At 44.0% G+C, this 24,056-nt stretch overlaps 1 protein-coding gene across 1 annotated transcript; it reads right to left on the bottom strand.

The window, feature by feature from the left end:
- Window positions 1–41: 41 nt before the first annotated feature.
- On the bottom strand, window positions 42–19,263 carry pelo (pelota mRNA surveillance and ribosome rescue factor). Its single transcript, XM_084599548.1, has 11 exons — window positions 19,077–19,263; window positions 17,377–17,469; window positions 17,120–17,270; window positions 16,030–16,120; window positions 15,122–15,285; window positions 9,884–9,944; window positions 9,781–9,821; window positions 9,471–9,591; window positions 6,050–6,242; window positions 2,527–2,633; window positions 42–799 (listed from the first exon to the last, which is right to left on the bottom strand). Exons 1-11 carry the CDS (start codon window positions 19,115–19,117, stop codon window positions 708–710), a joined length of 1,155 nt encoding a protein of 384 aa, XP_084455674.1. The 5' UTR covers window positions 19,118–19,263; the 3' UTR covers window positions 42–707.
- Window positions 19,264–24,056: the final 4,793 nt, after the last annotated feature.

Genomic DNA, 24,056 nt, shown 5'->3' on the forward strand with positions numbered 1-24,056 from the left:
CCGGAATCACTAAATGTTAGAGGAAGAGACTCTCATAAATCTCATTTATCGCACATTTATTGTTGGCACAATGCTTTAGTTTCAATTGTAAGTCGATTATAAATGAGGTTTTCCTGCAAGAATGATTGAGCTAGTTCGTAATTCATAGCTGCATCGAAAAGAAAATAAAAATGCAAAAAAAGATAAAGACATAGCTATGCCACATTCGTGTTTTGTTGGGCTCTTTGTTTCACTCAAGTGTAGATTTTCCTAATACAAAATATTAGGTTGCAATCAGGTTTAACCCATTTACTCATAGCATGAAACGGGGTTTACCCCAAACACGCCAGCTTCAACCAAATAGCTTTGCAATTCAGCCAAAAACAATATATGATACAGCAAGTGCAAATTATTGGGACAATTTCAAGCAATATGCCTCACAATGCAACCTCAACTTCCTAGTGGTGCAACAACAGCACAGGTTTTATGCAGCATTTCTACGCTTTTCTTTGCATCACAAAATGTATAACGGTAAATGCAAGGAAACTAGGTTTTAGTGCAAATATTTTTGGTGGCATCACACACTTTTTTTCTCCCATCAAGACAGCCGTTTTCAGATATTCAGTGAAAACTTTACTGAACTTATGCCCTTTTTTGTATCATACACATCATATATACACCATCGAAGTCAAGATACTTAAATTAGAATGCTAGACAAAGTTCTCCTTTCAGGATTCTTCGTCAGAGCTCAGCTCTTCATCCTCAAGCTCAGGAATTGGGTACCTTAGGATGGCTGCCACACCCGTCAGTTGGTCCAGTTCTAAAAGTCAGAAAGCACAAGCATTGTCACATCAGACGAAATGTTATCGCTTATCGATAAGAAAATACAGCATGCTGTCACTGATGAGGGATGAGAGTTAACAATATAAGTGTGTCTTTTTTAAACCACACCAAATGGGCACTTTATTTATTCCAAGAAATGGCACTAATATTTATTTATTTTCCATACCCTCAAACGCTGAGGCATTATGTCTCGTCTAAGACTAAAAAAATTCCATTTTTTTTTTGCCAATAGAGATAGCTTTGGCTGGAAAAGAAAAAAAAAACTGTGCTCGATGAACCCTGCTTGCCTTAAACTGGACACAGAGTGCCATAAAAAGTATTACGGGCCAAAAGTGACCAAAGGCTTATTATGAGCATGGCTCTGATGTCTGCTAGGGGGGGGTGGTAAAGCTTTATATAGAAAATAAATTGGTCCTTCAGTGGGTACAAAACCATATAGCTATTCCTAGCAATTGATTAGGACATACCATTTAGCCACATTAATGTCATGCACAAATAATTATTCAGTTAAATTTATAACTATGCCTTTATTTTACTGGAGCTATAGGAAAAATCTGAACCAAGGAAGGTAAGTAGCTTTGAAAGAAATACAAATAACTTAGTTTTCATAATGATCCCTCCCTCACCAGGGAACAAGAATCCTCCTTTGATCGACATAAACAAGAACCTTACACACATACCATCAAAGCACCACGCAATGCACGGTTCCATGCAGAGACAAAGCCACAAACATAAATTTTGCCACCATTTGCCCTCTTCCTCACATATCTTATGTAGCTGCCCAAAACTGAAATGGTTAACTGCCAAAATTAGAAACAGACAATTGCATTTCAACAGAGGCAAGGTGCAAGGCACCCGTGTACTGTGCGATTCTAGTGCATGTTAAGGAACCTCAAGTGGTTGAAATTATCTGCAGCCCTCCACTACAGTATCTCTCATAGCCCAAGTCACTTTGGTGCGTTTACCCCATAAACCTAAACAAAACAAGAAATATCTCCCTAACTTCAGAGCTGTGTGGTTGAGGCCAGCCGCAATTAAAGCAAAGCAGCTAATCTGAGTTAAATATGAGAAATAAGCATTAAACTTACACTATAGAACAAGCATTACAGCTATATCACAACCTTCTCAAAATGAGGGTCCTGGACATAAAAGATCTCAAAATGACTTGCCTACCCAATCGAGTTTTCTACTTACACTTCATTGCACCCTTGTTCTGAATTTTCCCTCCCTAATCTATAAATGCTCTCAGCATCAAAAGTATGCTCGTGACACGATGCATGAACAAACACATTCCTGTTCTTTGCGCTGAAGTTTGTGAAGTCATTCAACCCAGCTGCAGGCACAACATTTCCCATCGCTGATGTTTTGTGCACTTCTCCTTCTGAGAGTGGAAAATTTTAAATGCACAGAATGAGGACTGCGCCTAACAGTCATGACACAAACGGCTCTTTTTGTCATGGTCTATATAAATAAATATTAAATTTTAAAGTGCTTCTGAGCACACTTTTACAGCACACTGGGCGCAACTTGACGTGTGGCTCCATGGTCGAGCGCACATCAAAAGGCAAAACCATACTAGTATAACAACAAAGGTGTGAAGAAGATATACAAGCATATGCCCGTTGCTAAACCTTTCCTGTGACCACTTAACAACGAAAGCTTGGTTTCTTTAAAGCCAAAGAAAAGGCAGGTAAGGTCACTTACGTTCTCCAGAGATGTGCAGGCTGGAGAAAATCTTCACATCGCCGCCATTTTCCCTCACTGAGTCTACAAGTGCGACGTAACGTTTCCTTTTGTTCACGTCCTGACACCTAGAGAAAGGAACCAAATCAACCATTTATTCTTAGTTCAATTACTCTTCTCTGGAACGAAAAAGACAGTCCCAAACAATGCTTATAGCAAGTATGAACGCCAAGAAAGAAAAAAGCGGGCATGCAGAATAAGAAGATTTTCTAATTTTGTACAGGAGACAACCTCAGCAAGGGGCAGGGAGTTGCGCCGCCCGTGAGCTAGCGCCCTCCGTGGAGATGACCCGACTAATCACTGTCCCTTCATGGCTGCATCATCTGCTTCGTGGCGCACTTGAGTTTTTGTTTACGTGGGAATGGTGGATGTTCATCTCCCTTTTCCTACCTCCCTAAGTCCTCAATGCTGCCACCTTCTATGTAAAAGAACAAAACAACCATGATTAAATTATGGTACTTTTAAAGAATCTATAAAACTCTGAAAGCTTTTCAGGGGATGAGACGTGAAGAAAGGTGGATGGCTGGTTTCACAGCAAACAGTAAATGGAGATAATATATGCTTGTAAAGGCGCACTACATGTCACAGGTCACTCATCACACCAATGCTTGTTCTTTGACCAATGCCTGAAGCACTCATCATTATTGTGCAAACTCATGTCTACAGGTCACCTCTGAGTATGACTATACCTTCCTCCCGGTGAGCAGCAGAAATAGAGCACCTCTGCTTCCTTGGCATAACAGAAAACGGCATTGGGTTGTTCGTGCTCAGCTCTTCAAGTGCTTTGATTTTCTGATATGCTAAGGTAAAGAATATGTGAGAGACTTGCATAATGCCAGTTAAAGCCTACCAGTTATTTTCCCGCGCACAACCAACAATTCGTTTAGTCCTTGATTGTTATAACGAAGAAATGGCATGACACCTGCCATGAGCGCACCATGCCTAGTCTCAAGTGATATGTCATATTTCACCGCAGCCTGTTAATCATAAGCTGGTGAAAATCTCTCCCACTGTGCCTGCCTGCTCCAGTTTCATTGTTACCCTTCTGCTGTACTCTCTCCTGCCATAGATCTCCTAACTCATCTTCCAGTCTTAAATGGACAATACTGCATGCATACATTTGAACCTCCATATAATAAAGTCACACTTTCCAGAAAAAACACTTTGTTATATCGCAAACTTAGCTGCACTGAGGTTTTTGTCTTCCAGTGGCGCAAATGATATAGCGTATGCTTGAAACCTCCCTGTTCAATTTTATTTTGCCTATATGCATTCGCGAGGCTGATACAGGCAATTTTAGAAGAAACACCGAGCAAGGCAAGCGACCAAAGTACTACAATAAAGCTTCATTAGCTCGAAATCGCATACCTTGAAATATTGCATCAGTCCAGCTTTTCTGCAGAGCCTAACAGCTCGCTACTGGCGCTGTGCTTTTAGAGATACGTATAACCTTCGAAGTATTTCCTGACCAAATTATAAATCACGAAATCTTCGATTGATGGCTGGATGTATAAAAGCAGCAGCTGCCCCGGAGTGGGCACTTTCACCGAATACAAAACTAAGTGGTGCTGCAGGAGTCCATTAAGGCGTCAACAAACCTGCGACGTCATCCCAATCTTATTCTTCTTGTTATTTCCTTTTCATGGTCCGGATCCGCGGTTAGGGCAGGTAGTAACCGCGGATCCGGACCATGAAAAGGGAATAACAAGAAGAATAAGATTGGGATGGAGCGCATTTGGCAAGCACTCGCAGATTATGACTAGCAGCTTACCGGTATCGCTCAAGAGGAAAGTATACAACAGTTGCATCTTGCCTGTACTCACCTATGGGGCTGAAACGTGGAGGCTAACCAAGAGAGTTCTACTTAAGTTGAGGACAACCCAGAGGGCTATGGAACGAAAAATGGTAGGGGTAACATTAAGAAATAGAAAACGTGCAGAGTGGGTCAGAGAAATAGCTCAAGTTACCGACATTCTAGTGGAAATTAAGAAGAAATGGACATGGGCAGGACATGTAGTGCGAAGAGAGGATAACCGATGGTCGCTGAGGGTAACAAACTGGATTCCAAGGGAAGGAAAGCGTAGCAGGGAGCGGCAGAAAGTTAGGTGGGCGGAGGAGATTAAGAAGTTCGCAGGGGTCAAGTGGATGCAGCTAGCACAGAACCGGGTTAAGTGGAGAAATATGGGAGAGGCCTTCGCCCTGCAGTGGGTATAATCAGGCTGATGATGATGATGATGATGATGAAACCTGCGACCTGTCACTTGCTCTCGTGGATGGATGGGAATGAGACGTGCAAGCAGCGGGTCGCCAAAAAGTAGAGCAGCTGATTTGGTTTGCTTCATCTAGCTTTGTAGACTGTGGGCTAATGGTGACTGTGAGCACCACTGCTGCGAGCACCAGACATAACTTTAACCCCCATCAATTGTGAACACACTTCACGGGACTATAGCATCACAATAAGAGGGCTTAGTTTTGTTTATGACATTCTACGTCGCAAACTAACATCAGCTGTGAAGAATACCGCAGTGGAGGGTTCCAGAAATTTCGACTCATGGCGTTCTTAGCGTGCAGTGATGTCTTACAAGTACATGGGCATCTTGTGTTTCGCTTCCAACGAAAAGCATCTTCCATGGTTGAGATCAAGTCGATGCCCTTTTGGGATCAGCAGTCGCGCACTCTGACCATCAGCCACAGCAGCGGGGCGAGATGGGCTTATCTCAAGCACATATGTACAAATGCCTCAATTACAAGAGAATGAAATGACTGTCTTAATGTGCCTTTGCCCCCCCCCCCCCCCATGCCAGTGAATAAAAAATTTCCCCGTTTCCTTAACTGTGTTGCCTTAGACACATGCTGCATGCTTTTGCGACAAGTAAAAACATTTCTTTTTTCTTAGTTTCCGGATGGTAGAGCTTGCCGAAATTCGTTTTTTATACTCGCAAAAACTGCAATTATTGTATCGTAACTTCCGCACGAAACTACAACAAAAAATTTTCTTTTTTTTTTAAATATGTGCATTTCAAAGGAAGCAACTGAAACGGAAAAGGTTTTCAAGCATTATGGTGTCACAGAACTGGCCGACGAGGACAAAAGGACCAGAGACACACAGACAGCTGCATTGTCGTCTCTGTGTGTGTCTCTAGCTGCGTGTCTCTCGTTATTTTGTCCTCATCTGCCAGTGCTGCGACACCACATAATGCTCGAAAACCATCAACTGGCCCAGCAGCATAACCTACATAAGAAAAAGGTTTGTTGCATCACAAATTTCATTACACTGAGGTTCATTATATCGAGGTTCAACTGTGCCAACTGACTGACATGTCAGACTGGTCAAACTAAATGAAATGGCTTCATTGACCATTTGGGTAACGTAAGGACTACAAGACACTTTTGTCTCTAAACAAACACCTTTGTATATGTGCGAATGACCGCACACTGAGCAACCATGTCTGCTGTGAAAATTTCGTCATCACGGAGAACTCACCGAAACTGGTTGTCCGAAATCAGCAGGGTCTCAATAGCCTGCCCCTCATTGGCCCTCTCCACATGCTTGGTGCCATAGAAAGCCCGGCTAGGTTCTGTCTGCAGAATCTGGTAGAACTGCTCCAAAGCCTTCACTTCCCCAGCTGCCTTGGTGTCACTCAACTTGGACTGCACCGAAGGGTCCTGCAGAATCTCTGCACAGATGCATCTACAATCAGCATGGCCCTGTTTTGAGACTCCCCTCACCGCATGAGCAAACCTAAAGGGAAACTGAGAATAAACTCAAGCTGGCCTGCACAGAAAATCATCAATGAGAAACAGGCCACATTTACTTAAAGCGGAGGCCTTATGTAGCCTAGAAAAGCGCAAGAAATAAAATACAGTAGAATCTGCACATTTTAAATCAAACTCCTGCAAGTTTCTTATAAGTTATAATTCGATGCAAAAGTAGCAGTAACAATGTATAAGCAAAGCGACACTAAAAGACAAGACGGGCACCTAAGCTACGCCTTTAAGGGTATGATGCAACAGCTTCAATGGCTTCCATCTGCTGCTTCAGTTCTTGTTCCAAGACATCAACCACTTGGGAGAAAATAAATAGATCATCCATGCTTTCCAAATGGAACCAAAAGTGCATTTTGCAGCACCCCAGAAACTTGCTTCTCCCAATCATCAGTTGTCAAAGCTTCGTAGACCCATCTATATTGGTGACAACCACTTGTTCATTTTCCCAAAAGGGACTTGCACCACCTGCCAACATCTCCAGAAACATCCGCCAAAATAAGGGAGTGCTATCTGCATTGAAAATATGTGGCACCATTCCTGTTAGGCTGCCCCAAGTTTCTTCAATCCAGCTGTTCACAATATCCCACGTCCATGACATTGGCTCTCAGCAGCGATCACCTTGCCGACGACAATTTCATGCCCTTCTTTAGCCCTTTAGCTGCCAACCCTGAAATGCACTCCTCACAGACGATTGGAGCAATACTGACAATGATGGGTCACGCTCGTTTGGCCTGCTGTTGCAATGCTAGCACTACCAAAGACAAGTTACAGCCAATAATTGTCTTGGTTCCATTTTCAACACCAGAGCAATTTTAGCACTGAGTTCCAGAAACCACCTCAAGAGCAGCTTTGTCCTCATAAAAATCTTCTGTTAATTCAGATCAGAACCAAGTAGTAGCACAGTTTCATTACTGACAAAGTTTGGCAATACTGGTACACTATTAAAGAATTTATTTTGAAGTTAAAGGGTTCAAGTACTGCGACCAATCAATGGCACCATGCAGAAAAAAGCAAATTCTCTAGCATGTGCTCAATGCAAAGCAAAGAGAAAGAGAGGAGGCAAACAGTGGCACAGGCAGCAAGGCATATGTAGCTGCACCAAAGTGCTAGTTGTCTAGAGTGACCGATGCACGAACTATGCCCGGTTGCACTGTCCTTTCAGGTGTTCGTGCGAGATGTTTGTCTCATCGTTTCAAAGAGGAGCACTGAAGCTCTAAAGGATGTGCGTTCATCTGCAGAGGGCCACACACGGCATTGCGTGCCATGTAAATAAGAACTGGCTGCCGATTCATAGCTGACTCAAGTTGCCACTAGCAGTTTGGCAACCAGTCATCGAGCGTAGAAGCTGCCGAGGCAGCCAGGTGCGTCGACTCTCCTTAGTTTCTAAAATCAAAAGAATGTGAGAGAGAAAATGAGAGGTAGAGGGTAGAGGTATTGAAGTGAGGGCATCATCCACATGGCTTCGTGGTATAAACAAAGAATTTCTCCTCCTCCATCGTCACTATTGCACTTCCTTCTCTAAGTCTTTAAAACACTGCCCCTTTTGTCCTTTCCCTCATGGCATCGTCAGGGTGTTCACTGTGAAGTCAGGTAGTTCTCAGTTGACACAGCTGATGTGAACAGCACGGATGGCAAGCTGCCAGCTTTTTGTTATTATCATGTAGTAGTAGTTACAACTACTATTGCTGTAGAATAAGAACAGGAAACATGCATCTCAGTGACACTAAGTGGATGAATTATACATTAAACTACAGCACCAAAACTACAAGTAGAGTGAAGATGCAAAAAAATAAAATAATGCCAGCTTTTGAAAAAAAGTATAAATAAAATTTTGCAATAAAAAGAACATTTTAAGAGTAATTATCATATTTTTCAAATGGAGAAGACAAGTCTGCCATCTAGCTCCTAGGGATGTTCCCAGATGAATGCCAAAATTGAGCCGTGCACCATGAATTGACAACATCCTGCATAAGAAAAAAAAAATGCCACTGTCTCTTACTCAGTTCCAGGGATAGCACACTTGATTCATTTTACTTCTTGCACACTAAATACTAGTATGTTGAGTCACAATCTGTTTTGGATGTGTTATTTTTTACATGGTTCCCATTTATTCTGCAAGCTGCTCATTGAAGCAAGTGCAGATGTCATCAAGTATATGCTGCAGTGACTAAAAACAGTGCGTGCAATACAGATTTGTAAGTAAACCATAACAATAACTGAAGATTTGCAATTACTCTTCTTTTAAATTTTGTAATGCACTGAATGCTTTTGTTAAGGTGTAGAATTTTAGTACTATTCAGTTCCTTTTGGCAATTGAGTATTAGTAACCTGCTACATTTTCTTCTTCAAGAAGCTAGTGTCTATTTTCAAGACCTTGATCTCAATAGTAAACACTGCTGCAGCACAAATGATCCCCGTGCTAAGGTAACATAAGGGTGCCCTCAAATGCAAGCCCAAATGGGCTGTGTAGTCCTAAGTTCACCCTGACAGCAGAATGCCATATCACATATGATGAGCTTGGCTTTGAACCCTCAGAGTGTAAACAACAGCAAAGTGCAGCACTTTGCATAACTACGAGGTGGAGCTCAAGGTATTTGCAGGCTAAAGCAATGTGTTCACAAGGAAGCGTGAAAAAAATGTTGAAGAGCCCAAGGTGGATCCAACAGCATACATACTGCAACAGACTAATTAGATCAAGCACCAGCTCATTCTCAACAGTGTATATTTGAAGCATGCTAATAAAAAATGAATAAAAGATAATGAAAGGGTAATAGATTACTTTTCTCTAATAGTTCCATTATGTTTCCCTGGGTGGTAACTGACGTCAAAATCCGCTACATTTCAATTTGAGTAATTGTAATTGGTTCCTTGTTTCATGTAAAGTGTACAAAGCTGCGGAAGTGGTGTGCTAAGATGCCTTACTAAACATCAATCGAAGTTCAAATCTTCCCAGAATGCCAATAATTAGTATTTACTGTTACTCGATCAACTGACACGAGCCAAATACAGAAGTGAAAGCCAGATTATAAAGGGCTCCAGTAGGCTAATGTTGCCTGCTTACACACCGCACTGTTTTGAGCCAGTAGGCTTGACATAAAAATAGAGAGACGCAAATTATGGCAATCAAATGCGTCTACCTTTCAGTGAGTGTTTGAAGCCTGATGATGCATGGGTAAGCACAAATTTTCCCTTGTTCTCTAGAAGTACTTTCAGGTCAAGCTTTGTGGCAGCCTGGAACATGTACTCGTAGAACTGGTCCTGAACAAGCAAGAAAAAGAAAGTTATAACCCTGTCACACACAATGGTGCATGCATGCAACGTGCAACAGCAATGAGCACAGACAGCATATGGAGAGTACAAACTACAGAGGCTGTTTAGTTTACTTTCGCACAACAAAATAAACCTTTACTTCCATACCCCATGCCAATCAGAGAATCCATTACTCACTTTGACGAATCCAGGGCTAGCAACCAAGACACACTTCACCACTGAAAAGAGAAATGCAGAGTGAAAAAGGTGCAGAAAGACGCGTAAAATTCCAGCTACTCACCATCAAAGTTCACATGCCGCAAAATTGCTTGCATCACTGCCTCATAAAACCTCTGCAGGCCCTAAAATAAGAAAACAACAAACAATTACCAATTACTTCACTGCATGTCTTTTACCTTTAGTGAAACCCCACAAAGCCTCACAGATTACAGAGTACAATTAAAAGCAGCATATTAGAAAGCAGTTGAAAGCAAGCTGGTAATTATACTGCCAGTAACTTTTCTTGGCAATGAATGGAAGAACAGAGAAGTGGAGCGCCTGTAACTGTCTCACGCTGCTAAATAGTTCAGCCACACTATGGTGTGCCTGGCTGCCTAGTGTATCAATCTCTCCATGGTACCTTCCCACCACCATTGTGGAAGATGGCATAATCTACAGAAGCCTCATGTTACCAGATATACCAGGTATATCTCTTGTAGAAAAAAAAAAACTTTCTTGGACTTTAAACGTTTAAAACTGGCAGGTGTGCTAGGAATATGCCCTTAAATGCAACCCACATGGGAAGAGAAAACGGCACGAGCACAGGAGCCTTCTGACATCCTTTGTTAACATGTTCCCAGTGTTCATGGCGAACAATTGCTCACCAGATGCAACCCCATGCCGAGCAAAACAGTACTTTCATTTTCCAAACCACAAGCATGGAGCAGTCACGGTGATTCGCAATCACAATGCAATATAGACGGCTTACGAAAATCCTTTTCCAAGTGCAGAAGACTGTGCACATTAAGTTAGTGAGTTCTATTTAGAAACACCGTAATTTTGACCATAAGTTTTGGGCAGCAGGAAAGTGTGTAAATTCTAAATGTTTGTTTGGGACTTCGAAAGGAAACCCCTGCACAACTCAAATCAAACAAGAATCTTAACTATTCAAAATTTGAGACAGGGCTTTGGAACGAAAAATGGTAGGGGTAACATTAAGAGATAGAAAGCGTGCAGAGTGGGTCAGAGAAATAACTCAAGTTACCGACATTCTAGTAGAAATTAAGAAGAAGAAATGGACCTGGGCAGGACATGTAGTGCGAAGAGAGGATAACCGATGGTCGCTGAGGGTAACAAACTGGATTCCAAGGGAAGGAAAGCATAGCAGGGGGCGGCAGAAAGTTAGGTGGGCGGATGAGATTAAGAAGTTCGCAGGGGTCAAGTGGATGCAGCTAGCACAGAACCGGGTTAAGTGGAGAAATATGGGAGAGGCCTTCGCCCTGCAGTGGGTATAATCAGAGTCAATGTATAACACTGACCAAAATTTCAGACGTTTGAAATCCTTCTCGTTCGATTTTCCGGACTTCTTTCAATTCGCAACTCAAGAGCTACCGAAAACACAAACAATGCCTGTGCCATTTTTCTTTTCTGGCCGCTGCCATTTTGGTTTTCTGCAACCTCGAACCCAAATGTCATATCGTCCGCTGATCGCGCCATCGGAAATTTGCATACCCGGTATAGCCTCGATAGCAGGCACCGCTTACTGCACCGTCCCACCAGTGCCAGCTCTGCCATGCTGCCATCGTGCACAGTCGTCCGTCGCCGCAGTCGCCATTCACGTGTTGTGTGTTGTGCTGTTTACATCGCCACGTCAACTACAGGCAGTTACCGATGGCGCCAACACCACCGTCCTCATCCGCCTCTTCAACAAAACCATCAAGCACCTCTATCTGTCACGCGTGCTTAGTCGCATCGTGTCATGTGTGGACAGCGACAAAACCTAGTGTCTACTTGTTTACACTCAGCATGCTTTCCGATGTATGGAAGGTGGCGACTGAGGAGACACTGTGGAATTACTTCCGCCACGCTGGTTTCGCAATCAGAGATGAAGTGCCGTCATCATCTGATGATAGCGCAAGTAAATCCCATCAGCAGTCTTCATTCTCTTCTTAGTATTTTATTTTTTATTAAACATTCAGACAAAGTTTTGTGGTAAACATCTACCGGATGGCGATAAAGCTATCGTTGTAAAGACGCGAAAGGAACGGCGTGTAGCAGTGCATGCAAAAAGCCTACTTCTTTGTTTTCTCCAGCCTCTCACTCACTTTTCTGAGGCGTCGAACTTCCGCCCTGCTTTGACAGTGTTTTCAGACTCGGCGTAAAGGATGATTTGCCACATGAAAGCAGCGCTTACTGTTGCCGAGGTTGCGGTGGCATTTTGCAAGACGTCCGTCGAGTGACACAAACCACGTACACTGCTATTATCTGTCACGTCGGCTAGAGTCCAGGTGGTGCAACGAGAAGAAATGGCGAAATGCACACAACGTTGCACAGCATGCTAAAATTCTTTTCGGCTCATATGACTGGTCGCGTGTGGTCGTTTTGGATTGGGTTGGATTTGTAGCTGTCCCATTTGCATCAAACATTGCCAGCCCGCCCGGCTTTGGCTGTTTTTCCATGGAACGCCCACGGTTTGTCGATAACAAGTTGTTATCACATTAAAACAAGCCTTTGGTGCAAATCTCGATTAAAATTTGTTTTTTTTTTTTTTTTTTTTTTTTAAAGCAGATCCACTTTCGCATTGTGTCTGACAACTTTTATAGAATGCGTGATATTATCTGCGACTCGGTCGAAATTACTTTTGAACCCGCATATAAGCTGACTTTAAGACTCCGCATATATGTCGACCCCGATTATAAGTCGACCCTCCAACTTTTGGAAGGACATTTTAAAAAAAAGTCGACTTACACACGGCGATATACGGTATGTGGTGTCATGGAGTAAGACCAGCTACAAACCAGCCGGTGCCCAGACATGTCTCCAGCCATCTACCACGTTCCTGAGGAATCTTCATTATTTTTTGCTGACAATGCCAATGCCAACACCTAATTTACTGGAGAACAGGGACTTTTATGCAGTAGCATTAAAACAAATGCAGGTGGAATAGCCTAATAAATGTTCAAAGTACATACAAATAGGAGTTCTTCCTATTTGCCAAGTGGCAAATTTCAAACTCTATGGAAAGCTGTTATAGTAAATTTGGATATTGCATTAAAGTGAAACAAAGGATATTGTACTAAAGTGAAACAAAGGTCCCATTTAGCCTTCCATTGATGACCATACAATGTTTTTTTATTTACAGTAAAGACATTTTTTATGCAGTCTGCACACAGTCTAGGATCGCAAGGCCAACACATGGAAGCAAACGGATACTGAAGATGATAAAACGGTGCTCTTTAAGTTAGTTTAACCACCAGGCACTGAAGCTGTGAGGAGAAGCCAGCTTTTTGATGTCCTTGGGAACGAGACAAAGCCCATAAAGCATGGGGGAAAAAAAATGCGCATATTCGCCTTACTGTGCAGCGTGAAGTATGAGGCAGCAGCAGCACTGCGTGGGCAGGTCTGCCGTGCTCGATCCTTTAGCGCATTTCTAAACTAGTAACTCCTAAGTGACATTAAGGATTAAGGATGCAAAGCTCCAGTTTTCACATGAAATCAAACTCTCGTTATATTTGTGCAAATGTAGCACTTGCACGAGACATGAATGACATTGAAAACGTGAGAACAAAATGTGATAACTGAAACAAAAAAAAAAAGAAGTCACGTAAAGGAACAGTAAGCGGTGGATAGGAAGTATTTCTGAGTGTCTCTTGTATTAACCAACAATATCTGTTCAGGAAATAGCCAATTACTGGACAATTAACACCCTCGGAGCTATGCAATCAAAAACACCTGATATATTAAAGGATTTTTCTGACCCAAGCGACTTTATTACACAGACAACTCAAGTTCTACGATAGGTGGAATGATAATTGTACCTTTGATGGCAAGATAAACCGACGGCAACGCATTTCAGCAAGTAACCTGCGGCAAAACTTTTTGCAAGCTCTTAGAAGCTGCACAGCATAGTACATATGTGATTAAAGACTTGTTTTACATGATATTAAATGACATAGTTAGAGTCAGTACTCAAATATACACAATCATTGATGACTTTAGCAGCTATATGGCCGCATTAATAAAGCACCGACGATTATTACACTCAATCTTCAAATAGCACTCCTTTCCAAGTCCTTCATTGGAAAAAAAGAAGTCTTGTGGTTCCAGAAACGGAAAGAAAAATGTTCTAGTGCTTGCTGCGCCACAACTGGTTCTGAAAGACGATGTCTATGTGTTTCGAGAGAGAGAGACATATTCACAGTATGGAAGTTATGAGGACGAAGAACGGGATTTTTTCATGTATGAGTGGTATGAAGTTCTTGTTTGTCTTGACATCTCGACTGAAGTTACTAACATTGGCGTGGATCTATGTGTGGTTAATGCTTAGTGCAGGAAGTGTATGTCTTTGGCGAGCATGGTAGATAAGAAGTAGATAGCAACTACATACCAGCAAGTTGGTGCCCAGCTTTGCAGCCCACAGTTCCCTAATTTTATCGGAAATACCAAACAGTTCAAAGGGTACTGCAGACACAATTTTAAGCAGATAGACAGCCACTCCCACTGCTCTGTCATGGTCTTTGCTGTGGACAGCAGCACTGGCAGCCTATAATTTTGAGAGGCCTATTAAACCACATTAAGGGATGCCTACGCTGCCTTTCATCAGACAGTCCGAGCGTGCCATATGACCATGGAAGGTTGCCCGAGACCGAGCAGAATCTTGTGCCTCAAGTTCTCCTGCATCACAATAGGGTGGACATCTGAGGCACCCTATCCTGAGCATGCTTAAGCCTTGCCTTTAGTGTGGTATGCGACAGACTCTCTCAAGATCACGATGCTAACAGGTGTTCCTTGTGTGTTGTGTTCTCTGTGTCCATGTGTTTTTTACCGCTATAAAATGATTCCAGTTAACCCAATGCTGACATTCACCCAAATTCTCCAGACTGTCTGTGTCCCAGATAACCATGGCGGACTGTGGAAGGCCAAGCAGAATCTTGAACCCAATGTTGGCCGGTGCCAACTGTGCGAAGACATCCTATAGCTGCCGAACAGTTACGCTGTTGCTACTCAAACCAGGAATGGGCGTAAAAGCTGCACTCTAAAATGTCTTTTTTTCTCAAGAATAGCTTCCTCTTAACAGCAGTTTACAAATGCTTAAACACTGCTACCAGGGACACCTACCTTGCAAGAATAATGCTACATGCAAGTCTTTTTGCCTTCAAATGTAAGGTGCTCCATATTACTCATGCCACGCTTAGAAACATTTACTGCTTGTAAGCTAAAAAATTTCCGCCTGGTGATTCATTATAAAAGCACTTTACATCTTGTACGACAGCAAATAGTCATAGTTAATGGAAACTCTGCATAAATGTCACTGCCTTACCTTGTCATGCTGTGAACAGCTGCCCTTACGCTTCCGAGGAATGCTGACATCAATCTTGGCTCGTACCAGAGTCATCGAAGAGGTGACAAGGCAGACGTGAGCAAGTCCCTCTTGCATAACCACTGCTGCCAGGTCAGCATGCTGGGTCACATCACATGCCATGTCTGGGGACAGATGAAATCAATGTCAGCAAAAGAAAAGAAGACAAAAATCACAGGCCACAAATCTATCAGCACTCAAAGAATGTACAAGAAACACTTCACAGACTTCTGCTCAGTATTTAAGCTATGTACAAATAGCAGCGGGCATATTTTCAAGCAGGCATGCTAATGCCTTTACAGAAGAAACTCAGGCTGGCTAACTAAAATGGGAGCGCTCATCCTCAGGAACAAAATTTGATAAGGGTGAAGGCCAGAGCAACAGGAAGGAACTACATTTTCCAGTAGGTTAAATTATTCACAATGTTGCAAGCCCCACAAACACCAACATCAGAATGAATGCCTTTCAAGATAGCGAACACTGTCATATTGAACAAAAAGTGCCTTTTAGATTGATGCACAATGCTTGTTATTAAACAATTGTGTGTTTATCTTGTCAGTCTTCCCCCCAAAATTTCAATTTGTTCCAAGCAGATGGTGGTATGCTTTTGCAACATAGTATGTGCTCTTCCTCTTGCAAAATGCTAGCTTTAACAAAGCTTCAACATCATTCTGCAGATATGTAATATCCTGAAATAAAAAAGTAAGATCAAGGGAAACATATCAAAAGATGAAGAGGCACAAAAATAGGCAAAAACAAATTTAGCCCATGAATAGTATTTTGATCCACTAACACTCTCACAAGCTAGCAGAAAAATTCTACTCTGCATCACCCAGCCCGTGTGAAGCCTGCAGTAAACTTCAACTTACCGAGCCTCTCCAGATGCACACTGTCCCAGTGCTGTTTTGCCAGAGTGAACTTTCTGTTCATCTCCAAGTCCAGCGTATGATAAGCACCCATCTGTGAGAGCAGAGAGTGAAGATTACAAAGCCAGATTTTTTAGCACATTTTTTGCCACCATATTGTGCTACTTGTGGGACAAATGGAGAATGCTATGCAAGCAGTGGATAGGAGACACTTAATTCAAGCTGTTAAGTCTGCCAAATTGGGTAACTGAAATATGAATGGTAAGATGCAGGAAGCAGGATTCTATCATCATCATCATCATCAGCCTGATTATACCCACTGCAGGGCGAAGGCCTCTCCCATATTTCTCCACTTAACCCGGTTCTGTGCTAGCTGCATCCACTTGACCCCTGCGAACTTCTTAATCTCATCCGCCCACCTAACTCTCTGTCGCCCTCTGCTACGCTTTCCTTCCCTTGGAATCCAGTTTGTTACCTGGATTCCATAAGCCTAGAAAAAAAAAGGGGGAAAAAAAGAATCGAAGCTCGACATCAGTTGCACCTAGATTCTTCAGCATGCTAGGAGGTATCCTCTTTTAAATTTCTTCTTGCTACTGGTCCTACCACATGGCTCCTGGGACGCTACTTAGTGGCAAGTCAATATGAATGCGGGGCAAGTGCAATACTCGTATCTGTACTAAATTGCACGCACAACTCCAAGGTCCTACTACTAGGGCCAAAAATTCCAGCCCTTGTACCAGCAAACTGACGACATATTTAATGACAAAAAAACACAGTAATCTTTGACAAATCTAAATAGAATTGGTGCCAGAGAACCTGGCTAGCCTGAAACAAAAATTATAAAGAATTTTTGGTATACCGAAATAGTAATGTATATTTTTCACCCTTCCTGAAGCAGTCAGCTAAAAATATTTTTAGATTTCGGGTTATGTTCTGGATACTCCCAGGCTTTAGAAATGTTCAAGCTGTGACCAAACTGTTGGTGCTACCATTACAAGAACCTAGTGACTACTTGTTAAGGAGCTCAAGATAGTAGGCAAATTTATGCACACATGCACGTGCGCACACACACATGCCCACAAAATCAAAATACCTTGACGTATTGGTTCTCAGCAATGTTACGACCCTTGACACGCAACATACATGCTTGAGTGTCAAAATCAATGCTTTCTATGCAGATGACAAGCATAGTTCGAACACGGTTGCTTCCTGTGCTTCCTGTCGCTGATTCAGTGGTAACTTTTCTGCAAAAGTGAAAAGAGACAAATGGTGAATACATCCATCTAACACAAAGACATGCTTTGCAAATTTAACAGCCCAAAGTCCAGTGCATCTGCAGCAGTCACCGACCTGATTGTGGATGCCTTCAGGCTGTCACCCTGAGACATCAAGTTGTAAGCATGCCACATGTCCTCGGCTTCCTCCGGAATGAGAGTAACATTCCTGAAACAATAATCATTTTTTCATTGCAAGTACAGGAATAGAAGACTGTTATTATGTGCTTTAATCACCTCAGTGTTATTTAAAATACTCTATAAAATAATAAATACAGCTGAAGAGTTTTTGATGCGCATTTCAATTATAGCTGGCAGAAGGACATAAGTGCAAGAACAAGTTATTTAACCACCACTTAATGCAGCCTAGGACAGCTGCTGAAGGAACTTACTTTATTATCGTGGAACCATTTTGATAGTCCAGTATCTTTTCTTTGAGAGGTTAAAGGCTACCAAAAGCTGTTTACCTCTGAGGTGTTTATCACTGCATATACGATGAGCCACAACCACCAGCAACGTGATGACATAAATGAAAAACCCTACTCTAAGTAATGCATACCCTTCACACAGTAAGGATACACTGCAGCGCATTCGACATAAGGTAACTGCTAAAGCCTGCCTATTACTAGAACCCTTTGCAATGGCATTGTTCATAGACGAAGCTGCTTTGGGATGTTAAACATCATGCACCATAAACCCTTTGGTGCACTTATTAAATCTAGTCTGTGGACAATACAGCCAAAGCAAGGTGAGTACACAGAGTTTACACACTCTCAAAGCTGCATGCAAGAGGCTGCCAAGCAACATTAACTTTGTGGATGGTAGTGTGCAACACAAGAACTCTTTTCACCTAACCATACACAGATATTTCCCAAATAACACAATGTGATAGGTGGCCTAGGCAAGGGGAAGACCAGTTAGAAAGAAGGCATAAAGATGGTAGCATAAAATAAGTGCAGCCACAGCACAACTCTGATTAAAATGAATATGATTAAAAAGATGAACTAACGCCATTGTTATGCACTACAAGGCAATCCGAGGTAGTGGCTGTTTCAACGTGCAGTGCTAACGTTCAAACATGATTCCTGCAGAAATTACGGCAAACCATAGTTGCCTTCACATGTCAAGGGACAATCATTGTCTATCATGGCTGTACAACGAGCGCCATCAGTTTTCCTAATCCAACATGAAGTTTCTTACCCCCTACAGCACTGTCTCAATAAGTCAGTTCTGAGGCAAACCGCCACAATAACTGCCATAATGACATTAAGCACAGCTATTCAGGGGAAAATCTGAACGGTGAGAGATCAGCACTTCACGCGGTGGAAAGTTCAGGCTCATGGTCACAATGAATGAAGTGCCTAACCGCGAGTATACCAACGGCTACCAACCATGGCCGAAAACTTCAGCTGCTTGTTAATCTCTAGGTGTTCGCTATGCTGTATTTAAAAGGAGAATGCGGTACATACACGCATAAAGCAGTATTTTTACGCAAGATATGCGAACCCTGACGACTGCGCGGTAATCCAAACCCTCTACCAAGTAAATTTTAGAACCGGCTTGGATGAGACATCTTTACATACACTCGTTCGATTTACATTCAGCTATCCACTCACGCTCGTTACGAGTACTACCAGATGGAATAAAGCAAAATCGGGTTAGAATTTACTGCCTATCAGTGTACACTACCGTACTTAAACTCCCATTGCGTACTCAAACTCCCATTGCCATGAATTACAAGCTGCCAATCCGATGGCCATTTTTGGAATTGCTTACCCACTGCCATCCTTTTCAATGTACTTGTGAACAAGCTTCATCTTTGTAGCTCTGAGACCTTCGTCACTCTATAAATAAATGGTTGAATCTAATGAATGGGAAATAGATAAAATCACAGCCGAACTTTACGAGTTTCCGGAGCTCAACGACATCCATGATTATGCATAATGCTCCACGTAGCCGCCTCGTGGCAAACGTATAACTGGTGTAACTATAGTATAAATGTATTCAACTCGTGCTATTTATTTTATACCTACCAGCTGCTTAAAGTGAAAAATAAAATCAATAAGAGTCCTGTAAAGTGCGCATTTGTTTAAAACGTATGTAACGTTGCGCAACAAATAAAAAACGTTATTAAACGCGGTAAATTTGAATACTGAACACCGTACGTGTGTCTCTGAAAAACCACCACATAGGTCCCTAATACCCTCAGAATGCAGGGCCTGGCGAAAAATTCAGGCCAGTCGTTTCTTTCCTCATGTTACTCTGCATAATGAGTTGACAGGGGACCCAGAGGCTTGCAATCCCTGCAACGTACCTCTGAGTTAACACAATCTGGCAATGCCCCGATTCTCCCGGAGCTAAAGAAATTGATCCCCTTGATCAAATTACTTGGGAGTCCTACATCTGCAGCCCAAATGTGGATGAACAAAAGATCGTCCTACGCCTGGCGGAGGAGGCTTACTTCAAGACCTTCTCTGCGGCCACGGCACAGGAGAGCTGGCAAAGAGACCCTCCCCCTGGCTGAGCCCCTGCCCCGGGGTCCACGTCGGTGTAAGTAAAGTCTTCTCACTCACTCACTCACTCACTAACTCTCTGTAAAAAAAAAAAAAAAAAAAAAAAAAAAAAAAAAAAAAAAAAAAAAAAAGAATGGCACGGCATTTTACGCAGAAATCCTCCTCGCGGCCTTTGTGATACGCCTACAAAACAGCTCCGTTTAGGGGCCGGGCGAGGGAACCAGGCGAAAGCCAGAATATGCATGAATACGAATCGAAAATAATATATTTTCATTGTCAAAAGCCGGGAGTACCTGATAACAGAGTGAATAGGCTCACATCCACTGTTGAACGAAACGAAGAAACAGCTAACAGACGGGACGAGTGGGAAGGCGAGACAGACACATACGCACTGACTAACAACAAAATGGTTGTTTGATTTGGTCAAACGGCGTCCGAGGCGGCGCAATAGTTAGGAGCGAATCTGCGGGCTTGAGATGTGGCGCCTTTCGATGTTAGCGCTCGCGGCAGCCTCTGACGTAACGATGGACGGCGTGAGCAAATTGAGGCCAATAATCGGCTTGACGAACTCGGGCGAGTGTGCGAGAAAATCCCAAGTGGGCAGAGGTGAGCTCATCAAGGCAAGCAAAACGGATATCGACGCGGAGGTCTGCTGGCACTAGGAGGAGGTGCGCTCGGTCAACAGTGTTGAAGTTTATTATTATTTTTTATTTCAAGGTTTCGAGCCTTCAGCGTAGCGCGGCCGGTAGCCGTCTTACCCACGTGACGCTGTGACGTCACACCCCACGTGGGCTGGCAGGAGCTGCCAACTTGGGTCTCTCGTTTCACATGGGCGGTTATGTCAGAATCAGCCTTGCTAGGCTTGGTTAAAGCGGTGCTTTATATGTGGGCTGAGGGAGAAGAAAAAGAGAAGAAGAACGCTCGGTCACCCGCAGCTAATGCTTTCGCCCAATATTTGGTTCAGCAGCGTTGAACCCTTGTAATTTTTTTTATATATATATATAAAGAACGCCATTCCGGAGACAGAAATCAGACAGGTTCCGAGCAAATTGGCGAGGGATGTGAGCAGCGCGACCTTCCAGGCGGTCAATGACAGGTCGAAGGTCTGGGTAAGCTAGCTAGCTATCGGGTCATTACGCATGAGACACTCACCAGTCCAATAAAGCCGCTCTTGTCATCCGTGCTCGATCCCGACCGCCGGCGGCTGCGTTTCGATGGAGGTGGAACGAAGAGGCGTCCTTGTGCTGTGCGATGTCAGCGCACGATAAAGATCCCCAGGTGGTCGAAATTACTCCGCAGCCCTCCACTACGTCTCCTCTTCCTCTCTCTCCACTTTCACTCTCCTTTCCTCCCTTCCCTTACGGCATGGGTATGGTGTCCACGGAACGAGTGTGACAGATACAATGCCTTTCCTTTCCCGCGAACCAATTATTATCCGTGCTCTCATCAGCTAACCCGACGGGTGCGCGCGATACCGCATCAGCATCTTCGTGCTTCTGGCCAGATTTATACACAATGATGTAATCAAATTCTTGGAGGCGAAAGCTCCATCTTGCTAGGCGCCCCGATGGGTCGCGGAGATGGGCCAGCCAGCCCAAACAATGATGGTCAGTAACCACAGTAACCGCTTTAAACGGGCAGCCATAGAGATAACGCCTAAATTTAATGGTTGCCCATACAAACGCAAGACATTCCTTTTCCGTAGTGGAATAGTTTGTCTCAGCGCGGGAGAGCATGCATGCGGCTGGCATACGCGATGAACATTTCCACGCCAGCTTGGTGTTGAACGAGTACAATGCCGAGGCCGATATTGCTGGCGTCGGTGTGGACTTCGGTTTCAGCGTCTTCATGAATGTGCGCAAGAACAGGGGTTGTTTGCAGTCGTCTGATCAGCCCCGCAAAAGCCTCATGTTGCTTGGCGGCCCACACGAACTGCGTATCATCGCGCATGAGGCGGGGCAGAGAGGCGGCAACCTTGGAAAAATCGGCGATGAAGCGGCGGTAGTACGCGCAGAGACCAATGAAGCGTTTTCGACTTTTCTTGGTGGCGGCAACGGAAAATTTGATTACAGTTGTAGTCTTTTCGGGGTCTGGCCTTACGCCAGCGGCGCTCACGAGATGACCGAGAAATTTCAATTCTTTGTAGCCAAAGTGGCATTTCTTTGGCTTGAGCATTAAGTCATCTCACCGAAGGGCGTCTAATACTGCGCACAGGAATCAAATTTTATTTGTTCTCTCAAGGAGAAAAGGAGGTGACGGGTAAAAGTCGCTTAGGCGCGACTTGGCAAAGCCCGGCCCCCTCTATGTACAGTTCGGCAGCAGTTCTGGCATAATACATAAAACATCATACTGAGTTAAATTTGTACACAACACTTCATATACAGATATCAACATATTACAGAACAGAAACACTGCACTTGAAAACAATGAATTCAATATACATTGGAACGATAGTGATTATAAGACACACTGTATTCTAAGCATAATAAGAATAAAAAGAAAAAACAGTTTGAAATAAATGCAACGCCCCCCTACGACCTCTTCTCGCCCTAGCCCGTTGCTACGGAGGTTCAGCAAGAGATTGTCGGCATCACAGGGAAACGCATCACACCGCTCTGTGCAGTGCAGCAGCTGACCAGAGCCGTCATTTACGAGGAACTCCAACACCACCTCCTCGTTTACACCGACGGCTCCGTGGCCAGAGATAGTTGCTCGCTAGCAGCGGCGGCTACCATCCCCGCCCTGCAACTGCACAGACAGCTGCACCTGTCATTCCTGGGTTCTTCCACCACGGCGGAGCTGCTGGCCCTACGCCTAGGCCTGGATCTACTGCTTGAACTGACTCCGCCGCCATCCAGGTGTGCCGTGCTATGTGACTCCCGCGCTGCCCTCAGCCGCCTTCGAACCGCCGGCCGGGGAACTCCGCTGCTGTGTCAGATTCGCGCGCGTCTCGAGCGTTTGTCGGAGCGCGGCTGCGCTATACGGGCACAGTGGATCCCCGGGCACTGCGGCATAGAGGGCTGCGAACGTGCCGACGAGCTAGCGACCGCAGCACATGAACTCCCTCCTAGCGACGAGCAACTCGCTTTGGAGGACGTGCGTGCTGTAATCGACGACACCTCCGGACACAGCACCCCGACCCACGCATCGTAAGAGGTGAGCGCATTCACAGTGTCAGCGGCCGCACGCTGACTCGGCTGCACCGCGCAATGATCCTCCATGCACGCATTGGATGTGTGTGGCCTGGGGAACGACGGATGCGCCACGGACTTGCCACCAGTGACGTGTGTGACGGCTGTGGCGCGGTAGAAACTCTCAAACATCTACTGCACTGCGGCACGCTAGCCGAACCACGACGTGAGTTGTTGGCGGCTTAGCCAGAGTCTGTTCGGCGCTCTTTTTTCGAGCATCGGCATTGTCAAATCCCGCTGTCATTTCTTCCATGAAACAATCCCAGGTGATAAGGGATGCTTCACGATTGTCAAACCATGTTAGCGTCGTTTCTTCAAGAAAGAATACTACGTTCGCCAACTTGGTCTTCGTATCGTAGCGGTAGTACTTGCTCACCCGATTGTAGGGTGAGCCAGTCATCCACGGCTTGCCATAGGAGGGCCGAGGTTCCCGATAGGGCTGTGTGTTGGTCGGTTGAGCTGCTGGCATTGGCTGCGTTGGAATATCTGCTTGCGCCATCTCCGTCAGTAGAGAGGGTCGCCCAGCTATTCTTCTGCTTCGACGGAGTAGGAGAGGTTCCACGCGGGGATAAATACCCGCGAACTCCACCACAGTTGTTACGTGGTTTATTTACACGGCGGGTGTTAGATGTGCTGGACGTTAGAACACCCAGAGCTAACCAAACCAGCTTCCTCTTCCTCCTCAGCTTCTCCTGCAACACCTCATCTTCCTCCAATGCAGGACCGCGGGACGTGCGTGACAATATATATGGTGACCTCGGCTCATTCGTGCTCCTGCCATAAAGAAATATAAAATTCCACCAAAAATATCATGCTGTAAAGCGGTTTGCTTATGGGTTCATACTTAACCAGCCAAAGGACGAGACACAGGAAAGAAGAGGACAGGACAAGGCTGGACTAGCAACTGAATGTTTATTGATCAGAAGAAAACAACGAAGACTCCTTCCGAAAAGCACGCGCACAACCCAACCGGTGAAGAGAGAGAGAGAGAGAGAGAGAAAACTTTATTTCAAAAACAAAAAGAAAAGAAAAAGGAAAAAAGGAAAAAAAAA

This window comes from Amblyomma maculatum, chromosome 3, assembly GCF_055883805.1.
Source record: "Amblyomma maculatum isolate TAMU_Amacu chromosome 3, ASM5588380v1, whole genome shotgun sequence".
Lineage (NCBI taxonomy): Eukaryota > Metazoa > Arthropoda > Arachnida > Ixodida > Ixodidae > Amblyomma > Amblyomma maculatum.

Bases quoted from the DNA above. Each gene is read 5' to 3' on its own strand.
- pelo (XM_084599548.1), bottom strand. From the start codon at position 19,117: ATGAAGCTTGTTCACAAGTACATTGAAAAGGATGGCAGTGG. The intron at 9,822-9,883 runs GTGAGTAGCTGG...TTCTCTTTTCAG, and splicing joins GCGGCATGTGAACTTTGATG to TGGTGAAGTGTGTCTTGGTT. The intron at 6,243-9,470 runs GTAGACGCATTT...GCATCTGTGCAG, and splicing joins CTTCAAACACTCACTGAAAG to AGATTCTGCAGGACCCTTCG.